Source organism: Protopterus annectens, chromosome 8.part0, assembly GCF_019279795.1.
Source record: "Protopterus annectens isolate FY-2018-M chromosome 8.part0, PAN1.0, whole genome shotgun sequence".
NCBI lineage: Eukaryota > Metazoa > Chordata > Ceratodontiformes > Protopteridae > Protopterus > Protopterus annectens.
The window spans coordinates 140683093-140705227 of NC_056741.1; the positions used below are offsets into that span (position 1 = coordinate 140683093).

At 35.9% G+C, this 22135-nt stretch overlaps 1 protein-coding gene across 1 annotated transcript in view; it reads left to right on the plus strand.

Moving 5' to 3' along the window:
• LOC122808163 (alpha-1-macroglobulin-like) overlaps positions 1-22135 on the plus strand; it is a 404161-nt gene that overhangs the window by 128317 nt on the left and 253709 nt on the right. Inside the window, exon 4 of the mRNA XM_044079136.1 lies at positions 4505-4588. Coding sequence (XP_043935071.1) covers positions 4505-4588 — 84 coding nt within the window. The remainder of the gene's footprint in view (positions 1-4504; positions 4589-22135) is intronic.

The window sequence follows — 22135 nt, forward strand, 5'->3', positions numbered from 1 at the left end:
GGCTCTGCGGTTCGCAGAACGGACACCTGCAGCTGTAATATAAATGAAGTAATATTGGAATACACATCTCCATAATATCAGCTAGTTTAATTTCTTACATACATAATTAAATGTAACTTACTCAGTAGTGGGGCATTGGGCATTTGCCGGGCCTCCTGGATCCAAAGGTTCAATTGGTCCTGCTTGCTTCTCTTCAGGTCCGCATGGTGGTGATGGACCTGCTCACCAGTCCTTGGAATCCCTGTGGCACTGGTGAGATCATGAGCCAACCGGTCCCACGCCTCAGCCCTATATGCTCCCCACAGGACCTGGCCCTGCATGAGTTGGGCCTCATGATTGTGGACCAGGAGCCAGACCATGTACCTGGACTCCTCAATGCCCCACCTCTGTGCTCGAAAGCAACTACCCTCACCTACTCCTGTCATTCTGGCTGCAAGTCAGTTCTACAATCGTTTATGCTGTGTATTCCCGCCGATGGGGCTTATATAGGCTGTTTTTCCTGCACATATCTGTGATTGGCCATTTTGGAATTGTATCAACTTCACTAAACCTGCATTGTCATGCTCCAGTTTGTATTCATTCCTATATATTTGCTATTATTGCATTTATAGGTACTGCTGTCATGGCTTAGTGGTTCAGTACCTTGACTATGGTGTATAGTATCCTGCTTTCGAACCTGGCCACTACTTTTTATTTTTTATGACTGTCTAGACAAGCTGAGGGGGTGTGTCTGTGTAAATGCAGTTTTGATACGGCTTGCTCAACGTTGCCCGTCGGTTAGCTTGTTTGAGCGCTCGCGCAAATAATGGGGTACGCTGGTTTAAGCCTCATTTGGCTATCAGTACGCATATTACGCTCAGCTCAGCTAGGGGCACATAGTTTCAGCGTGTTAAACCACTGCTCACCTACGGGCACTCATTTTGCACCTGTTAAACCACTGCTCACCTACAGGCACTCATTTTGCACCAGTTAAACCACTGCTCACCTACGGGCACTCATTTTGCACCAGTTACACCACTGCTCACCTACGGGCAGATGCACTCACCCTGTTAAACTGTAGCTCAGCTATGGGCACATCTGGCATTTTTTATTGTTTTGTTACCTCACATTTCTTCAATATAAATGGGCTATTTCATTACATTTTACATAAAATGTGATTTTATGTGTACATGTTTGTCAGGGACTTGTTTCGTGCTTATTTTGCTAAAAATAAAAAATTGGTGTTGTGGGGGCTCGAACCATGAATGCCTGCTCTTAAGCCAACATCTCTACCGCTACGCTATTGCTTCCTGGCTTACTTTGCATATGTAGTTCTTATATGCTTTCCCACTGACTGCTAACTGTGGCTGAACTACGGGCACACCCGCGCAAACGAGCGCACTCACGGGCAAACATCTTTACAATTTAAAAAAAAATGATGAGATGTTCATTTGTACATTTTATGTTCGTAGTCTGTGGGGGCATGTGTTGTGTTTATTCACATTTCCATGGACTCTGTCATGGGTATTTACTTTGGGCACTTTTACTCTTCTGGGGGCGTGTCCGCTTACAGGGCTCGGCCTACGGACATGCCCCCTACTGTCTTACATGGACCATGTTAGCCTTAGGTGTGATTCAGCATGCTCTCATGAATATGCAGAGCATGCTGACATCACTCCGTTTAACTGCAGCCTCCGTGTAAGAGTTATAACTCTTACACGGAGGCTTCGTGAATCCTGCCCTTGGTCTTTAACAGAAAAAACATGCTTTTTGGCTTTTATTCATTTATTTCTGTCTATTAGATATGTATTTTAACAGTGGCTATTTAGTATTTATTTTTGTTTACAATTTTAAAATGTTTGATATGGTATCTTATGTACTGCATTTTATACTGAAGTCATTCGTTCAGGTATTTTTTCTCTTAAGCAAGTCTGTATATATGTCAAGAACCAGGAGTGTGGTTTTGTTGAGTTTAGAGATGTGGTTTGTGATGTCACTACACATGCACGTCAGGTTACAAGATTTAAAAAGCTGTTGGAACATTTTCTATTTGTCTGATGAAGTTCCTAGTTTGTTTCAGGGATGAAAGCGCTAACCTTTTACTGCTGTATAAATAAAGTGGATTTATCACTTTTTCTTTGTGGAGTCGTTTGGCTTGCATCTGCTTTTCTGTGGATTATTACTAATTTTTAGTACTATCTGTACGTTCCCCCAATATATTTGGCCTTGTCCAGATTTCCTGCAATAAGAGGTTGAGAGGTACATGCAAATAACTCACTGTATAGAATTAGATATATCCAAACCTTTCAACTGTCCCCGACTTTGTCTCAAAATGTTGCTCTCCCCCTAATAATCCTTCTGCAAAATGTCCATTTTGGAAGAAAATGTGGAGGGTTTACAAATAAGAAATAACTGTAATGATCAGAGTTATAGATTACTTTTATTTCATAAATACATGTAGATTCTCTTATTTTGTCAGCTGCCCAACTTAACAGTACTAATATTAAAACATGTCCCTTCTTTGACAGGTTCCCAACTGTATTGTGTGGCTATTTTATATTTTTGCATCACATTTTTGGTTTGTTTTTCATACAGTTGTTGTTTTCTGGCAAATTAGTGGCAAATCATTAAAGATTGAAGTTAGAAAATAATGACATACATTTTAGTTTCAGATTTCATACCCTTCTGAAAATTCATACTAATGCAAGGCCTACTATTCTATTATATTTCTAAGTTTATAAGAGCAATATTTAAAAATTGTTCTTATTTTTGGGCCTTTGTCCCACTTCTATTTATGGCTTTGTTCAGATTTCTTTCTCTGAGGTTCAGAGGTATGAGAAATGTGTCAGGGCCATCACCAATAGCCAGAGACATTTCAAATTGTGACGTGCTTGTTGCAACCCACTTCCCCATGTAATGACTCTGTATGTGTCCAAGCAAGGCAAAGAGCAGTTATGCAGTGTAAGTGTACACAGTATCCCCCCATCCAAGGTAGACACACGTACTATAGTGGCTTTTCATCTGTGCTTGATTTTGCAGAAAGTTCTGTTTTTCTGTCATATTTTTATACTGTTGATTTATGCTTACTATTATTCAGGAAATGCATGTGTTGCACTGCCTGTTGCTCTGTGTTTAAGTAGCAAGGCTTTAATGACCATCAGGTAAGCTTGTATGAGATTTAAGATGCAAGTACACTTTAATAAGCATACTATTAAAGGATTACCAACATTGAAAGCCTTTTTATTGTTGCCATGCAGAGAATATTTACATAACTAGATAAAGTATAAGCCTTAGGTATTGAAATACATATGACAGTATTTGTAATAAAGGACAGGATTACATTATTTTCAGAAGCTCACTACATTTGTTGGAGACTTGCAGTCATCTTTGCAGGCTTTACCAGGAAACTAAACAGAATGCCAATCTATCATGTGTGGTCCATAACCTGTGCAGTAATCCTTTAAGCAATTTATCTTGATCTTGTTTCTTGTTTGCTGTTCATTTCTTTACTTTGACCATGTTTTCCCCATGAAACAAGGAGATAGCTGTTGTCAGGCAGCAGGTCTTTTTTTTGGATAAGAAATATTTTTACAAGGAGAAGTGGTTTGAGTGCTGATTGATTTTGACTGGCATTCCAGTAATGTATTTAAAAAGTAATTTATTTTTTCATGCCTCACAACCTTTTTGTTTCCATCTAGATATTAAGTAAGCTGTCAAGTAGCCAATGCATTGAAATATTTTTTTCTTCTACACTTTTTTTGTCTTGATTGGACTCTCATAATGATGGTTTGGCACCCAGGGCAGCGTATTTAATTAAAATCCCAGTTTTTGTGGTTTTTGAGCATAGCTCTGCCCTTTCTAGTTGGTCCCACCCCTTCCCATTGGCCCCACCCATTCATCTGTCTCCTGCAGCCCCCTTTGATTTGAAGTCACCAACCGCCACTGTAACCTGTAATGTATGGATTTATTACTTAGAAAGTAATGGTCTGTTGCTGATTACCTAGCACTTAGCCTGTAATGTATGGGTTTATTAGTTAGATTGTAATGGTCTGTCGATTGATTACCTAGCATTTAACCTGTAATGCATGAACCTATGACAATGGACACTAGATTTTAACAGCTACAATTTAATTGTTAGGAGGTTACATTTAATCAGATGATTTTCTAATCCAGGTGAATTGTTGCATGTCATTGAGAACCTACTCATACCTATATGAGATGTTTACAAAATCCACTGTAAAAATAGATTGCAAACCAAATTTTTTTGTTACATGTTGATTAATACTGCCTGTAAGACAACTTTTTGCTCTGTAACTGTTCTCTGATAGCTGGGAATTCAAACTAACAAAACCATATCTTCCCATGTGTAATTTTAGAACAAGTATGTCAGAATGACATAACATCACCTAAAGTATTAAACCAGTCCCTCAACATTAACAGAATGGAATCATGTGAGATGCAATAATATACAAAGTAAAAATATTCATCTTATGACTCTCCATTGCTAAACCCTTTTCATTATTAGATTCCACCTTAATGGAAAACATTTTGGTGCAGCTTCCCCAGGAAGTAGTCAAAGGATCTGCATCGGCCCACATTTCTGTGGTCGGTAAGTCACTCTTTTTTTCATAGTTCACTTTGTAATCAATTATTTAATTTAAATTTTGTAATACTGTGTGCTTCTTGTACTTTAAAAAAAATCGCACTTAGGGACCATATTTCTTGATCTATGTTTTCAGACTGCATTTGAGAGTGAGCTTTAGTAAGAGTTTCTGGGCTCCATCCTTAAATACATGGATATATAGATTTTTCTGTTATCCAGCTGATTCTACAAGCCATACTGCCTGTATTCTTTTATTAGGGAAACCCAAAATACAGCTCAAAGTACAGATTATATGAAGTTTCATAAAGTGATTACAGAAACATCAAAACACTATAAAGCATTATACTGAGAAGAACATATTATAAATACTGTATTTTAACCAACAACAAATATTGCATAAAGTTGATGCTGAAAACCCAAATACCTGGTTAACCACTTGTTTGGAAACCCTTTAGATGCATGATTTTAGAAGGTATTGTTAGGTAGCTAGCACTCCATTAAGAGGTGTTAACTATTTAGTAAGGGAGTCTTAACTGAGCATGCTAAACTCTTCTGCACATCTAATTAGATAGCCTTTAGGAGTTCATAGGTTCATAGGTTAGTACCAGGCTATCGGCCCTAAGGCCTATGCAAGCCTAGCCATAACAATTCCCTGGAAATTTCTTCCCACAATATTTACTTCTCTGGGCCCCTGTCTAGCAGGGCGACTGACATGATCCCCGAGGTGAATTTCCTCTCTCCCATCCAATCATCAAGGTTCCTTTTGAAGAGGGCCAATGACGCGCTCTGCTTGACATGTATGGGCAGTCTGTTCCAGAGTATGAGGAGTCTCTGGGTCAGGAACCTATCCCTCCAGCATGTTTTGTTCATTGTGATGACAAGGTTTAGATAATCAGGAGGGCTTGTTTTATTTTTTCCCATCCATATGACACCTGTCTATGTATCATCCTTAATTGCGGAAGAATGAATTATTTGCTGAAACAATCATTAAAAGTGCATATGGGTGAGGCAGTGTTAAACTAAATCAGGGATGTCCCTGGAAACCAAGCATGGCTGAACATACTCTGCATTAAAAATGTTAGTCCTTTTCTGACTAATGACAAAGCTGCAATGGTCTAATCTTTCATTGTCTCTCAGAAGACCTGTGTGTTTTAAGCCAGAATCCCTTTTCGTTAATATTCTTCTTCTTCTTCTTTCGGCTTTTCCTGGTTAGGGGTCGCCACAGCGGATCACCTGTCCGCTCATGATTGGCAGTGGAGTTTTACAATGTCAAGTTGCCAGCCTGGCGCCCAACCTTCCACAGCAGGCACACACACACATCCACTCACACCTAGGGCCAATTGAGAGTGTCCAATCCACCTACTGCATGTCTTTAGGATGTGGGTGGAAAATGGAGCACCCGGAGGAAACCCACGTGACCACAGGGGGGACATGCAGACTCCGCACAGAAGGCACCCCAGCTGAGGATCAAACTGGAGAACCTATTGCTGTGAGGTGACAGTGCTAACCACTGCACCACTGTGGGTCATAATCTCTTCAGAAAACCATTAAATTATTTACATATAAGAGAAGCAATTTATCAACAAATTGCAATATACTACTCTGTTTAAGAATAACACATTAGTCAACCATAAGTGCAAGAAAATGTCAATCTTCTGCATTATAGATAATTAAACACAGAGCAATGCAATGGAATTCTGTAGAAATACCTTGAAATGAGCATCCTTCTTGTGAGAACTGACCAATGTGCCTTGGCATTGTCAGGCACTACATAAGAACATATAATAAAGCCACAAGAAGGATAAAAGCATTCAACCAACATTAATAATCCAATAAAAAGAACACATGGATGAGCACCTTCCCTTGAAACCTGCCAAAGGTTTAATACCACTCAGGTAACACTGCTAAAAGTCACACAGTGAATAAAAACATGAATGCTCCTTAAAAACAATGCACTTTCATCTGTAACAGTACAGACTTCATCAGACAACACTAGAAAATGCAAATCAGCATTTTATACCCTCTCTCATTCAATATTAATGGACCAATCCATTAACTTATATAATTAAACATAATTAAATCTCGGAAACATGCTCCAAATTACAATGAAAAGATCGAACAAATCTATAAATAGCCACTAAAATAAATGTTACCTTATAAAATTCACTATAAAATCCTTTTCTTTTCAATACAACTTTAGCCATGAACCAAAATATAAAGTATATAATATATAATGCTTAAAAACACACATAGGTCAAAAAATTTGACATACACATCCACCTAATGGTGAAAATAAAATGTAGAAATCAGCACTTAGAATAAATTATAATCGATGCAAGTTGAAGCACACCCCCTTCAGATATAATAAAATTAATAAAATTCATTAAAGTTCCGCTGATCAGAGTCTTAAAACCGGGGCAAGGGAGACCATATCATTCAAGCTGGGCCATTTATTTGCTTCCAATATAATTTGCCAGTACAATTCCCTATATTCTAACTTCGTCTCCCAAGGACCCCCCCTCTCACATCAGTAGGAATCTCCTCTAAAACAAAAAAGTGAAATCAAGCAGATTGACATAAAAGTGTATGTTTATACAATGCATTCCTCTGATTTTCTTTTTTTATATCGTAAACATGCTCATAGATTCTTTTCCTAAGTTTCCTTTCCATCTTCCCTATATAAAAAGCCTCACATTTTTCACATAAAGCAATGTATACCATACCTTTGGTGTCACAGGTGTATTAAGACCTCCCTATAATGTATTTATCTCTACTGCTAATGTAGATAGGGTACCTGTTATTTAATCGACTGTTTTAAATGTCGTATACTGGAAGTGCAAAAAATAGAAATGTCAAAGCCACGGAAATTCAAATTCTGTCTCAGGGAAAGAATTTGGTTGGCTGTTTCCGCGGCTTCGACATTTTCTGTACTGTGGTGCAAAAGTTACGAATCAGGTTGAGGTAAGTGTGCAAGTGTGATGGACGTTGGGGTTAGGGAGCGGGTAAGGTAAGTGTGCGATAGTGATGGACTTTAGGGTTAGGGTGCGGGTAAGGTAAGTGTGCGATAGTGATGGACCTTATGGTTAGGGTTTGGGTTAAGGTTAGTGCATAGATAATTCTGTATGTAAGGTGTAGTTTAGGTTTATTAGGTTTTTGCTGTGCCTGTGTTGTGTGTGTGTTTTTTGGAACAGAATTTTTTTTTTCCTGGGAAAAAATTTGCTGTTCTGAGGTTTCGATGTTGTCATATTTCGAACTTCCAAGTTTGAACATATGGTGTTCCAAATTTTGGAAGTTTGATTATATGACATAGACCCTGTAGATATCCAAAGTGGTAGAGACAAAAGGGCATTGCAGACAAAATCCACTTTTAAAGCTCCCCGTCTTATTCTTTGTGTTACATTTACTCTGATGCTTCTCAAATACATGTTTAATACTACACCCTTCCAAAATATACATTTTAAAGGCTTGTCAAAAATAGTGCTCAAATCTGATAGGCTACTGAATTTAGCCCATTCTTTTTCAATTACATTCCTAATAACATGGGCGTCTCCATTGTAATCTGTAATAAAAGCACTTTCATAATTCTCACTTCCATCTTTATTCACTTCTCTGATACTCCCATGTATATTACCTAGTGTCTGTTCCTATATCCCAAAAATAGGTGCAAACCTATCCTTTCTGCCTACCAACACTTCCTTCTGTATCTCTTTGATTACATTTTGGGATATCCCCTTAACAAAAACATGTTTTTCAAAAACTCACATTCAATAAATAAATCACTACCATCTGAGGTCATTCTACTGCCTTTAACAAATTGTCTATTAACTATACTCCTCTTCTGGGAATATGGGTGCACACTGGTAAAATACAAAAATGAATTGGAATATGTGTCTTTCCTGTATACCTCGCAAGTGTAACCATTACCTTTCTTCTGAATAGTAACATCTAGATAGTTCATACTATCATACCCAATACTGCATGTAAATTTAAAAAAAATAGTGGAATTAGAAATATCTTCAAAAAATTCTAAAACCTTTTCTTCTGTTTCTGTCCAAAATAAACAAATATCATTCAAGAATTGTTTGTACAACACCCAACAGTCACAGGCATACCTAGCACCGATAGCTACACCCTTCAACTGACAAAAAAACTCTACATCAAAATATGTAAAATTATTCATTAAAACTATCTCCATCAGTTCCAAACAAACATGTATATCTTTTGGAGAAAACTTACTTTGCACCATTATGGTCTCTTCAAAAAGTTCTAAACCCTGCTCATGGGGGATGGCAGTGAATAAATCTATTACATCAATAGTAATAAAGATTATATTGTCTACATGTAAATCTTTATTAATATTCCTTAACAAAATCCCATTAGTCTTTTAATACTTCTCTTGCACTCATTGATGTAGCCTTCAACTTAAAATCTAAAAATTTAGCCAAAGGGGATGTAATAAAACCTTTGGCGGCCACTATGGGCCTCAAAAGTGGATCCGCTATATTCTTGTAAAGCTTAGGGATCCTGAATATTGAAGGTACCCATATTCTTTACTATTTAAATAATTAAATGTCTCAACATCAGTGTAAACTTCTATTAATAAATCATTTAAAGCCAAGTTAATATTCTTATAAGCTATATTTATCTCATTATTTGACACCCTTGTATACTTACTTTCATCTTGCAAAATGTCCAACATCTTACCTTCATAGGAAATAGAACCCATAATTACTGTCCGTCCCCCTTTATCTGGTTTCATCAGTCTAATAAACCGGTTGGACCTGATTTCTTCTAATAAGTCCCTTTCATCTTCAGCCAAGTTCAAAACCACACTATTCTTTAAAATTCCTTATTTGAGTTCCTTCTCTAATATCATTTCAAAAATTTCAAATTAGTCATAAAAGGGGCCGCATGTCTGTTCATTAATCTCTCTCTCTCTTTCTCAATCCCATCCTGTTCCACCCCCTCCAGTTGCCTTGATTGTATTGAATGGGCTGTTTATTCTTTAATCTCTTTGACCTCTGGAGGGGGGGATATTCTAAAGGATTATTTAGATCACCATGGCTTTGTAACTCCACCCTTTTCATTTGAGTGACCATCCTCAAAACCAATAGAACCATTAAAATAATTCAAATTATTGTTGAAATTGTGGAGTCTATATTAGATACTGGAACTTTTAAAAGTTCAAGCCTCATATGATCGACACCATATGAGAGAACTTTCAAAAGTTCGAGTACCTAATAAAAAATAAACAACACAAAAATCTATCTGAATGGTTTAAGCAGGGGAGCAAGCCTCTCAGCACCGCCCCCCGCTCTTTACATATACTAACTCCGAGATTGCACTACAGTGCAGTAAGGGGAAATATCCCCTATGGCGATCTCCGTTAAAACTTGCGAGCTTTCAAAAGTTTGCTCATATGGTGTTGACCATTTAAGACTCAAAATTTGAAAGTTCATTCTTCAAATATAGACCCGAAATTGTGGTATTCATACCTGCCATGTTATCTCTTTTTTTCTCTCCTGATTGGTGTAACTCCTTGGTTTAGGGTAACTACAATTTCCTTCATATTCTTTAATATCCCTAACAAGTTTTCTCTTTTACCTATTAAAAATACCTTGTAATTTCCCATCAAACTGCCATCTTATGTCAAAGTATTTTTTGTTTTCTTGATCATCCATGTGCATTAAATCATTTACCAAACAATGATTCACATTTTCTGTTCGATCATGTAATGTAGACAAATCCCTTACATTTTACCTAATTATAGCCTGCATTATATCAAACCCACACTAATCAAAAATTTCTAGTAGTTATTTGTGAAAGTTTGAAGCATCTTCTACATTGTTAGGGTACTTGTACACCTAAGACCCTTCGGTACAATGTGGAGCCAAAGACATTCTTTCAAATAAACATTGTCCAAATCTGAAGTCTTATATTTCAAAAGTAAGTTATGCATTTTAAATTAATTGTTAGCGTGTCATTCTTATTAGAATTACATAAATGTGCTGCATTTTCAAAAGAGACTCTCTTAGTGAGCCAAGTTTCCAAATTACTAGTCACTAGAGTAATGTCTGTTAGTAAATGAACAGTCACTTTGTCTCTAGTCTGTTTGCTCAGTTTCTTGCCTTTCATTCCCTCTGCTTAGTGAACTATCCATTGTACCAGACTGAAAAATGTCAGGAGAACTATTTAGTTCCATTCCAGGAAATTTATTCAAGCCGATGTTGCTATTAGAACATTGCTCGGCAGTTAAACTAGATGTTGCTTGTCTTTGAAACCACGCTTCTTGGATACCAGAAAAAGTAACCTTTGGGGCAGATGCAATCATAGAATGACAAACTAGAGTTAAAAGATTGACAAGTTGAGTCAGTTGGCCAGAGTCGAACTTTCACCTTTCTTGCTGCCCCCAGGTGGAATGGTGCCTGTGGCTCCAGGAAGCTCATCCATCCTTCACAGTGAACAACTAATAAATCCACAAGAAGGATAAAAGCATTGAACTAAAACTAATAATCCAATAAAAAGAACACCCAGATGAGCACCTTCCTTTGAACCAGCCAAAAGTTTAATAACAGTCACGTAACACCGATAAAAGCCACACAGTAATAAAAACACGAATGCTCCTTAAAAACAATGTGTTTTCATCCATAACATTACAGACTTCATCAGACAACACAAGAAAATGCAAATCAGCATTATATATATCCTGTCTCATGCATCCTTCATGAACCAGCCTATTAACTTATATAATTAAACATAATTAAATCTGGGAGAACATGTTCCAAATTGCAATGAAAAGATCGAATCAACCTATAAATAGCCACTAAAATAAATATCTTATAAAATCATGTTCTTTTAATAGAACTTTAGACATAAACTAAAATATAAAGTATATAATATATATATATATATATATATATATATATATATATATATATATATATATAATGCTTAAATACACACATAGGTCAAAAAATGTGACATACACATCCACCTAGTGGTGAAAATAAAATGTAAAAATCAGCACTTAGAATAAAATATAACCTATTCAAGCTAAAAAAAAAAACCTTTCAAATATAATAAAAGTAATAATATTCATTAAAGTTTAGCTGATCTCACTTTACAAACCGGGGCAAGGGAGACTATATCATTCAAGCCTGACCACTTATTTGCTTCCAGTGTAATTTGCCAGTACAATTCCCTATATTCTAACTTCATCTCCTAAGGACCTCATTTCACATCCTACTCTAAAACAAAAAACTGAAATCCAGCAGATTAACATAAAAGTGTATGTTTATACAATGCTTTCCTTTAATTTTCTGTTTTTGAATCATAAACATGCTCATGGATTCTTTTTCTAAGTTCCCTTTCCATCTTCCCTATATGGAAAGCCTCACGTATTTCACATAAAGCAATGTTTACTAAGCCTTTGGTGTCACAGGTGTAATAACTCCTCCCTATAATGTATTTCTCTCTACTGCTAATCTAGATATCCACAGTGTTAGAGACAAATGGTCATTGCGGACAAAATTCACATTTGAAGGTCCCCACCTTATTCTTTGTGTTACATTTACTCTGATGCTTATCCAGTATATATTTAATACTATGCCCCTTCCTAAATATGCATTTTAAAGGCTTGTCAAAAATAGTGCTCAAATCTGACAGGCTAGCGAATTTAGCCCATCATTTTTCAATTACTTTTCTAATAACATGGGTGCCTCCAATGTAATCTGTAATAAAAGCACTTTCATAATTTTCACTTCCATCTTTAATATCACCATGTGTATTACCTGGTGTCTGTTCCTCTATCCCAAAAATAGGTGCAAACCTGTCTTTTCTACCTACCCACACTTCCTTCTGAATTTCTTCAATTAAATTTTTGAGATATCCCCTTTCCAAAAACATGTTTATCAAAAAGTCACATTCAATAAAGAAATCACTATAATCTGAGGTCATTCTACTGCATCTAGCAAATTGTCTTTTAACTATACTCCTCTTCTGGGATTATGGGCACACACTGGTAAAATACAAAAACAAATTGGAATATGTTCCTTTCCTGTATAGCTTGCCCATGAAATCATTACCTTTCTTCTGAATATTAACATCTAGGTAGTTTGCACTATCATAACCAATACAGTATGTACATTTTAAAAAATGAGTGGAATTAGAAATATTTTCAAAAAATTCTAAATCTTTTCTTCCATTTCTGTCCAAAATAAACAAATATCATCCAAGAATCATTTGTACAATACCCAACAGTCACAAAACCTAAAATTAACAATAGTTTTCTCTTCCCATTATGAAAGGACAATGTTGGCATAGGTAGGGGCACATCTAGCACCCATAGCTACACCCTTCAACTGTCGAAAAAACTCTCCTTCAAAATATATAAAATTATTCTTTAAAACCGTCTCCATCAGTTCCAAACAAACATATATATCTTTTGGAGAAAACTTACTTTGTACCCTTAAGGTCTCTTCAAAAAGTTCTAAACCCTGCTCATGGGGGATGGCAGTGAATAAATATATTACATCAATAGTAATAAAGATTATATTGTCTACATGTAAATCTTTATTAATACTCCTTAAAAAAACCCATGAGTCTTTTAAAACTTCTCTTGCACTAATTGATGTAGCCTTCGACTAAAAATCTAAAAATGTTGCCAAAGGGGATGCAATAGAACGTTCACTGGCCACTATGGGTCTTAAAGGTGGATCCACTATATTCTTGTGAACCTTAGAGATCACAAATATCGAAGGTACTTATGGTTCTTTATTATTTAAATAATTAAATGTCTCAACATCATTGTAACTTTTTATTAATAAATCATTTAAAGCCAAGTAAATCTTCCTATAAGCTATATTTATCTCATTCTTTGACACCCTTGTATACTTACTTTCATCTTGCAAAATGTCCAACATCTTACCTTCATAAGAAATAGAACCCATAATTACTGTCCCTTCCCCTTTGTCTGGTTTCATCACTCTTTTAAACCGGTTGGACCATATTTCTTCTAATAAGTCCCTTTCATCTTTAGTCAAGTTCGAAACCACTCTATTCTTTAAAATTTCTTTTCTGAGTTCCTTCTGTAATATCATTTCAAAATTTTCTAACTGTGGGTGTAAGGGGGGGGGGGGTTTCCAGGTACTTCTTTTTAAAGTAACACTTCCCTTATTTTGTCCTTCAAACATTAATTCAAAGTTTTTCTGTTGTATAAACATTTTAAGATTAATAACCTTACTAATGTCGCATTTTATCTTTGGTATGGATTTAAAACCCTTTAAAAACAACATAAAATGACTTTCTGTAACATCTAAAGTTCTATAATTAAATGTAGTATGGCCCCTATAACTCACCTTACAATCTTCAACTGTTATAGTATTAGCCATAAAAGGGGCCGCATGTCTGTTTATTAATCTCTGTCTCTCTCTCTCTCTCTCTCACTCCCATCCTGTTCCACCCCCTCCAGTTGCCTTGATTGTATTGAATAGGCTGTTTGTTCTTTAGACTCTCTGACCACCGGGAGGGGGGGTATTCTAAAGAGTTATTTAGGTCACCTGGGCTTTGTAACTCCCCCCCTCATTTGAGTGACCATCCTCAAAACCAATAGGACCATTAAAATAATTTGAGTTATTGTTGGAATTGTGGTATTCATACCCACCATGTTCTCCCTTTTTTCTCTCCTGATTGGTGTAACTCCTTGGTTTAGGGTAACTACAATTTGCTTCATATTCCTTAATATCCCTATCAAGTTTTCTGTTTTTCCTATTAAAAATACGTTGTAATTTCCCATCAACCTTCCCTCTTATGTCAAAGTTTTTTTTCTTTTCTTGATCAACTGTGTGCATTAAATCATTTACCAAACAATGATTCACATTTTCTATTTGATCATGTAATGTAGACAAATCCCTTTCATTTTGCTTAATTATAGCCTGCATTATATCAAACCCACACTTATCCAAAATTTCTAGTAGTTCTTTGTGAAAGTCCAAACCATCTTCCACATTGTTAGGGTATTTATACACCCTAAGACCCTTCGGTACAAGACATTCTTTCAAATGAGCATTGCCCAAATCTAAAGTGTTACATTTCAAACGTAAATTATACATTTTAAATAAATTGTTAGCATAAGTGTCATTCTCATTAGAATTACATAAATTTGCTGCATTTTCAAAAGATGCTCTCTTAGCGAGCTAAGTTTCCAAATTACAATCACCAGAGTCATTTCCGTTAATAAAAGAACAATCACCTTGTCTCTGGTCTGTTTGCTCTGCTTCTTGCCTTCCATTCCCTCCATTTATTTATTGAATGATCCATTGTACCAGACAGAAAATGTCAGGAGAACTATTTAGTTCCATTCCAGGAAATTTATTCAAGCCGGTGTTGCTATTAGAATATTGCTCGGCAGTTAAACTAGATGTTCCTTGCCTTTGAAACCACACCTCTTAGTTACCAGGAAAAGTAACCTTTGGGGTGGATGCAACCATAGAATGATGAATTGGAATAAAAAGACTGACAAGTTGAGTCATTTGGCCAATCAGAGTCGAAATTTCACCTTTCTTGCCGCCCCCAGGTGGAATGGCGCCAGTGGTACTAGGAAGCTCATCCATCCTTCACAATGAACAACTAATAAATCCACAAGAAGGATAAAAGCATTCAACCAGAACTAATAATCCAATAAAAAGAACACCCAAATGAACACCTTCCTTTGAACCAGCCAAAAGTTTAATAACAGTCACGTAACACCGATAAAAGCCACACAGTGAATAAAAGCTTGAACGCTCCTTAAAAACAAATTGTTTTCATCCGTAACAGTACAGTCTTCATCAGACAACACCAGAAAATGCAAATTAGCATTCTATACCTTCTCACATGCAACCTTAATGAAACAATCCATTAACTTATATAATTAAACATAGTTAAATCTGGGAGAACATGTTCCAAATTACAAAGAAAAGATCGAATAAACCTATAAATAGCCACTAAAATAAATGTTACCTTATAAAATTCACTATAAAATCCTGTTCTTTTCAATAAAACTTTAATCATAAACTAAAATATAAAGTATATAATATATATAAAATGTTTAAATACACACATAGGTCAAAAAATGTGACATACACCTCCACCTAGTGGTGAAAATAAAATGTAAAAATCAGCACTTAGAATAAAATATAACCTATTCAAGTTAAAACTGACTCTCTTCAAATGTATCAAATGTAATAAAATTAATAAAATTAATTAAAGTTTAGCTGATCACAGTTTAAAACTGGGGCAAGGGAGACCATATCATTCAAGCCTGGCCATTTATTTTCTTCCAATATAATTTGCAAGTACAATTCCCTATATTCTAACTTCGTCTCCCAGTGACCCCCTCTCACATCAATAGGAACCTCCTCTAAAACAAAAACCTGAAGTCAAGCAGATTGACATAAAAGTGCATGTTTATACAATGCATTCCTTTGATTTTCTTTTTTTATATCGTAAACATGCTCATAGATTCTTTTCCTAAGTTTCCTTTCCGTCTTCCCTATAGAGAAAGCCTCACATTTTTCACATAAAGCAATGCATACTAGGCCTTTGGTGTCACAGGTGTAATAAAACCACCCTATAATGTATTTATCTCTACTTCTAATGTAGATATCCTTCATGTTACAGAGAAAAGGGCATTGCGGACAAAATCCACATTTAAAGCTCCCCACCTTATTCTTTGTGTTGCATTTTGTGTTGCGTTTACTCTGATGCTATCGAATTTAGCCCATTATCTTTTAATTACATTCCTAATAACATGGGTGTCTCCATTGTAATCCGTAATAAAAGCACTTTCATAATTCTCACTCATTTTCAAGTCCAACCAGTTTATTAGAGTGATGAAACTGGACAAAGGGGGAGGGATAGTAATTATGAATTCTATTTTTTTATGAAGGTAAGATGATGGACATTTTGCAAAATGAAAGTAAATATACAAGGGTGTCAAAGAATGAGATAAATATAGCTTATAAGAAGATTAACTTGGCTTTAAATGATTTATTAATAGAAAGTTGTACTGCTGTTGAGATATATTTATATATATATATATATATATATATATATATATATATATATATATATATATATTGAAATAATAAAGAAACATGGGTACCTTCAATATTCTGGATGCCTAAGGTTCACAGGAATATAGCAGATTCACCTTTGAGGCTCATAGTGGCTGTCAAATGGTCTATTACATCCCCTTTTGCTACATTTTTAGATTTTAAGTTGAAGGCTACATCAATGAGTGCAAGAGAAGTTTTAAAAGACTCATGGGATTTTTTTAGGCGTATTGATAAAGATATACATTTAGACAATATAATCTTTATTACTATTGATGTAATAGACTTATTCTCTGCCATCCTTCATGAGCAGGGTTTAGAACTTTTTGAAGAGACTTTAAGGGTACAAAGTAAGCTTTCTCCAAAATATATACATGTTTGTTTGGAATTGATGGAGATAGTTTAAAAGAATAATTTTATATAATTTTGAAGGAGAGTTTTTTTGTTCATAGGTTAGTACTAGGTTAGCTGCTCTCGTGAGTCATTGTAAGTCTAACCAATTATCCCTTGTGAGACTCAAACCTTGTACCTTGTGTTTATAAGACAAACACCTTAACCATTAGGCCACTCTCCCAACAGTCAGTTGAAAAGGGTAGCTGTGGGTGCTAGGTGTGCCCCTACCTATGCCACCATTGTCCTTTCACAATAGGAAGAGAAACAATTTGTAATTCTAGGTTTTGTGACTGTATGGTGTTGTACAAACTATTCTTGGATGATATTTGTTTATTTTGGACAGAAATGGAAGAAAAGTTTTTAGAATTATTTTGAATATATTTCCATCTTCCACTAATTTTTTAAAATTTACATACAGTACTGGGTGTGATAGTGTGAAGTACCTAGACATTACTATTCAGAAGAAAGGTAAGTGGTTTCAAGTCCAAGGTATACAGAAAAGGAATGTATTCCGATTTGTTTTAGTATTTTACAAGTGCACATCCATATTCCCAGAAGAGGAGTATAGTTAAAGGACAATGTGTTAGAGGCAGTAAAATGACCTCAGACAATAAAGATTTCTTTATTGAATGTGAGTTTTTGAAAAACATGTTTTATTTGATAGAGATACAGACAAAAAGACAAGTTTGCACTTATTTTGGGATAGAGGAATAGACACCAGGTAATATACATAGGGATACTGAAGAATTGAATAAAGATGGAAGTCAGAATTATGAAAGTGCTTTTGTTACAGATTACAGTGGAGATGTTATTAGGAATGCAATTGAAAAAGAATGGGCTAAATTCGATAGCCTGTCATATTTGAGCACTATTTTTGAAAAGCCTTTAAAATGTATATTTAGGAAGGGGCGTAGTATTAAAGAAGCATCAGAGCAAATGTAACACAAAGAATAAGTGAGGACCTTTAAATGTGGATTTTGTCCGCAATGCCCTTTTGTCTCTAACACTGTGGATATCTACATTAGCAGTAGATATATATATATATATATATATATATATATATATGGAAGTCTTAATACACCTGTGACACCAAAGGCATAGTATACATTGCTTTATGTGAAAAATGTGAGGCTTACTCTATAGGGAAGATGGAAAGAAAACTTAGGAAAAGAATCTATGAGCATGTTTACAATATAAAACAAGAAAATCAAAGGAATGCATTGTATAAACATACACTTTTATGTCAATCTGCTTGACTTCAGTTTTTTGTTTTAGAGGAGGTTCCTATTGATGTAAGAGGGTGTCACTGGGAGACGAAGTTAGAATATAGGGAATTGTACCGGCAAATTATATTGGAAGCAAATAAATGGCCCGGCTTGAATGATATGGTCTCCCTTGCCCCACTTTTAAAACTGTGATCAGCTAAACTTTATGAATTTTATTAATTATATTATATTTGATGGGGGTTTGTTTTAACTTTAATGGGTTGTAGTTATATTCTAAGTGCTGATTTTTACATTTTATTTTTACCCCTAGGTGGAGGTGTATGTCAAATTTTTTTGACCTATGTGCGTAGTTAAACATTATATATATATTATATACTTTAGATTTTAGTTTATGACTAAGTTTTATTGAATAGAACAGGATTTTATAGTGAATTTTATAAAGTAACATTTATTTTAGTGGCTATTTATAGATTTATTCAATCTTTTCATTGTAATTTGGAACATGTTCTCCCAGATTTAATTATATTTAATTATAAAAGTTAATGGATTGGTTCATCAAGAATGGGTAAGAGAGGGTATAAAATGCTGATTTACATTTTCTTTTGTTGTCTGATGAAGACTGTACTGTTACAAATGAAAATACATTGTTTCTAAGGAGCGTTCATGTTTTTATTCACTGTGTCTTTTATTGGTGTTTTGTGACTGTTACTAAACTTTTGGCTGGGTTCAAAGTAATATCCTCATCCAGGTATTCATTTTATTGGACTGCATGAGAATATGCCAGTACAGAAAGTAAGTGAAATTGTCTTTGATCATCAGCTTTTCAAAATGAGAGCAGTGCTTAGACTGTGCCCTGAAATCTTGCCTGCAGTGATAATTTTGATAACCAGTGCATTTATGCAGTTAACAAATAATCAAAAAAAAAATCCACTCCAGACTTAGTAGTTAACATTGTAAAGTTATATGTTATGCCTGTTTTATATCACAAACTACAGAAAACACAACCATTGCTATAAAGGTTACACGCGGTTCTAATGGTGTAGTGGTACATTGCTCTGATACTAGTGTACAGGGTCCGGGTTCTAGAGTTGGGATTGCTGTTTTTAGGGTTGGGAGGGTGGACTAATGGTTAAGGTGTCTGCCTTACACACACGAGGTGCAGGATTTGAGTCTCACAAGGGATAATTGGCTAGCCTTAAAATGGCTCGCAAGGGCAGTTAGCCTAATACTAACCTATGAACCTATATTGCTGTGCACTATGATTCTTAGGAAAAAAAAAAAAAAAAAACAGCAAAGTAAGAAACGATCCTAAGTGGACTAGTCAGATTGCCATCTTTAAGACAAGCAATACAAAGTAGAGACATAGTATATAGACTGTTGGATTACTAACATAGTGGAGACTGCTGGATTACTAAGAAAGTAGAGATTGTTGGGTTATTAGCCAAACTTTTTGGCTTTGACTTAAAGTGCAAAGTAAGTGCACAAGCTACAGTAAACAGCCATGACAAACCCTTTCCTCCCATGGGCCCTCGGCACTCCCAAAGATAAAAGAACAAGACTACCTCCCATGGGCCCTCTGCACTTCCAAGGCAAAATAAGAAGCAGGACCAGTATACAAGGCACCTTGAAAATAAATTTATTGATTTGAGTTTCTTAAAAAACAGACCGGTTTCGGCAAAAAACACTTCCAGTCAAAGATGAAAGAACAAAACTACCTCCCATGGGCCCTCAGCACTTCCTGTCAAAGATGAAAGAACAAGGCTACCTCCATGGGCCCTTGACACTTCCAGTCAAAGATGAAAGAACAACACTACTTTCCGTTGGCCCTCGGCACTTCCAGTCAAAGATGGCAAAACAAGACTACCTCCTATGCGCCCTCAGCACTTCCAGTCAAAGATGAAAAAACAAGACTACCTCCCATGGGCCCTCAGTACTTCCAGTCAAATATGAAAGAACAAGACTACATGGATAACTAAATTCTTATAAATGTCATTTTATCTATGGATGTAAATGACCTGGAATGTATCTCTCTGCACTATATGAAGAGAGACATGATGGAGCTCCAGAAATACATGTCTGAGGCAGGTACTGAACCTAGCCTTGAGGGGTATTCTACCATCACCAAGAAGGATGTCACAATATGAACAAAAGATTATTGACTTCAACAACTGGCTTAGCTTCAGATATCATTCAAAGGGGTGGTATAGTATATATTAGTCTGGTAAGAGATGGTAGGCAGACCGAACTGTTGTTTTCAGGGATGGCCTGTAACCCCCCCCCCCCCCCCAGTCAACCCTTAGTACCTTTTTTTAGGCAATGTCAGTCTAATAAAGCTCCAAATAACTAAACAGACTACAGACAGCATTAAGGTATTGCTGATCAATGCTGAGAGCCTAAACAAAAAGCCCCACACCCTGTTGGCACTGCTTAGCATGAAAAACATTGATATATGCAGCATCACAGAAAATTGGCTCAAGACATATGAAAGCATAAAATTAAAGCAGGGCTTCAGTGCTTATCATTCATACAGGTCCACCACGTTAGATGAGTGCACTAAAAGTGGAGGTATCTCTCTATTCGTAAAATAAGTCTCACTTCCAGACTTGGTAGATAAGATAATGACCTGGTACTTCTTCTCTCCCACCTTACTATGAACAAAACCCCTTATCACATCATAGCTAACTACAGGTCCCCTCTGTGTCCTCCTCAGCCCATATCTCCTAACTAACCAGTATAGAGTCCCTATGCATTAAATCAAACACCATTCTCCTAGGAGACTTCAACTATCCTTCCATAAAATGGGATACATATATTCTCAAACAAGAATGCCCAGAGATCTCTGAACTTCATCAACACAGACTCTCTGGACCAGTAAGTCTGCACCCCAAGCAGGGGTGGTAAAATCTGGGCTTGGTCCTTGCCAATAAGCAGTAGCTCCAGTCCCTGACAAGTGCAACCTTGGACAGCAAGTTAGTCATATTCACTTTAAAACTGAAGCCTGAAGCATACCCATATACATCAGTATTCAGAGACTATACTAAGGGTAATTTACTAAACTGAGTGAAGACTTGGCTAAATTTAAAAGCCACTGCCACCTGAATGACACCAGTAATAATGCAGAATTTTTTACTTCCAAAGTCTATGTACATGCCAAAGTAAAAAATAAACTCCTGTAGTAGAACCCTTACGTAAACATGCTCTATAATTAAAATAAAATGCATACAAAAATATATCTCTCAAGAAGCCAAAAATGATGTTGCTAAACTAAACAAGGAACCACAAGATCCTAATAAAAATAATTCAAAGCCAGATATGAGGTAAGAATAGCCACCAATGAAAAAATATAGCCACAAAGCTTTTTTTAAGTATGCTACAAACCTCAACAATAATGCCCTGCACTGCACAGTGGTAATAAAAAATTATATGGGTCTATATTATATTTTCTAAAGTTTCAAACATCGAACACCATATGGTCGACACCATATGAGCGATTTGAAATTTCAAAAAATATAATAAAAAAATAAAAATATACTTACCTAAACACTGTAGGCAGGGGGGGCAAGCACCCCTGCAACCCCCACACCCTCGCTACTTAAATATTCCTACTCTGAGATCGCACTGCATTGAAGTAAAGGGAAAATATTCCCTACAACGATTTCTGTGTTACGCTCACAACATTTCGACCAATCGGGTTCACTCAATATGCGTTTGCCATTTACAATTTTCGGTCACGCGATAGGAACCCAAATTATATCACATACTCAGACCCATGCACAGTAGTAATAATCAGTTATATCACATATTCAGTCCAAGATGACATAACTAGTCTGCCGGCCAAAAAT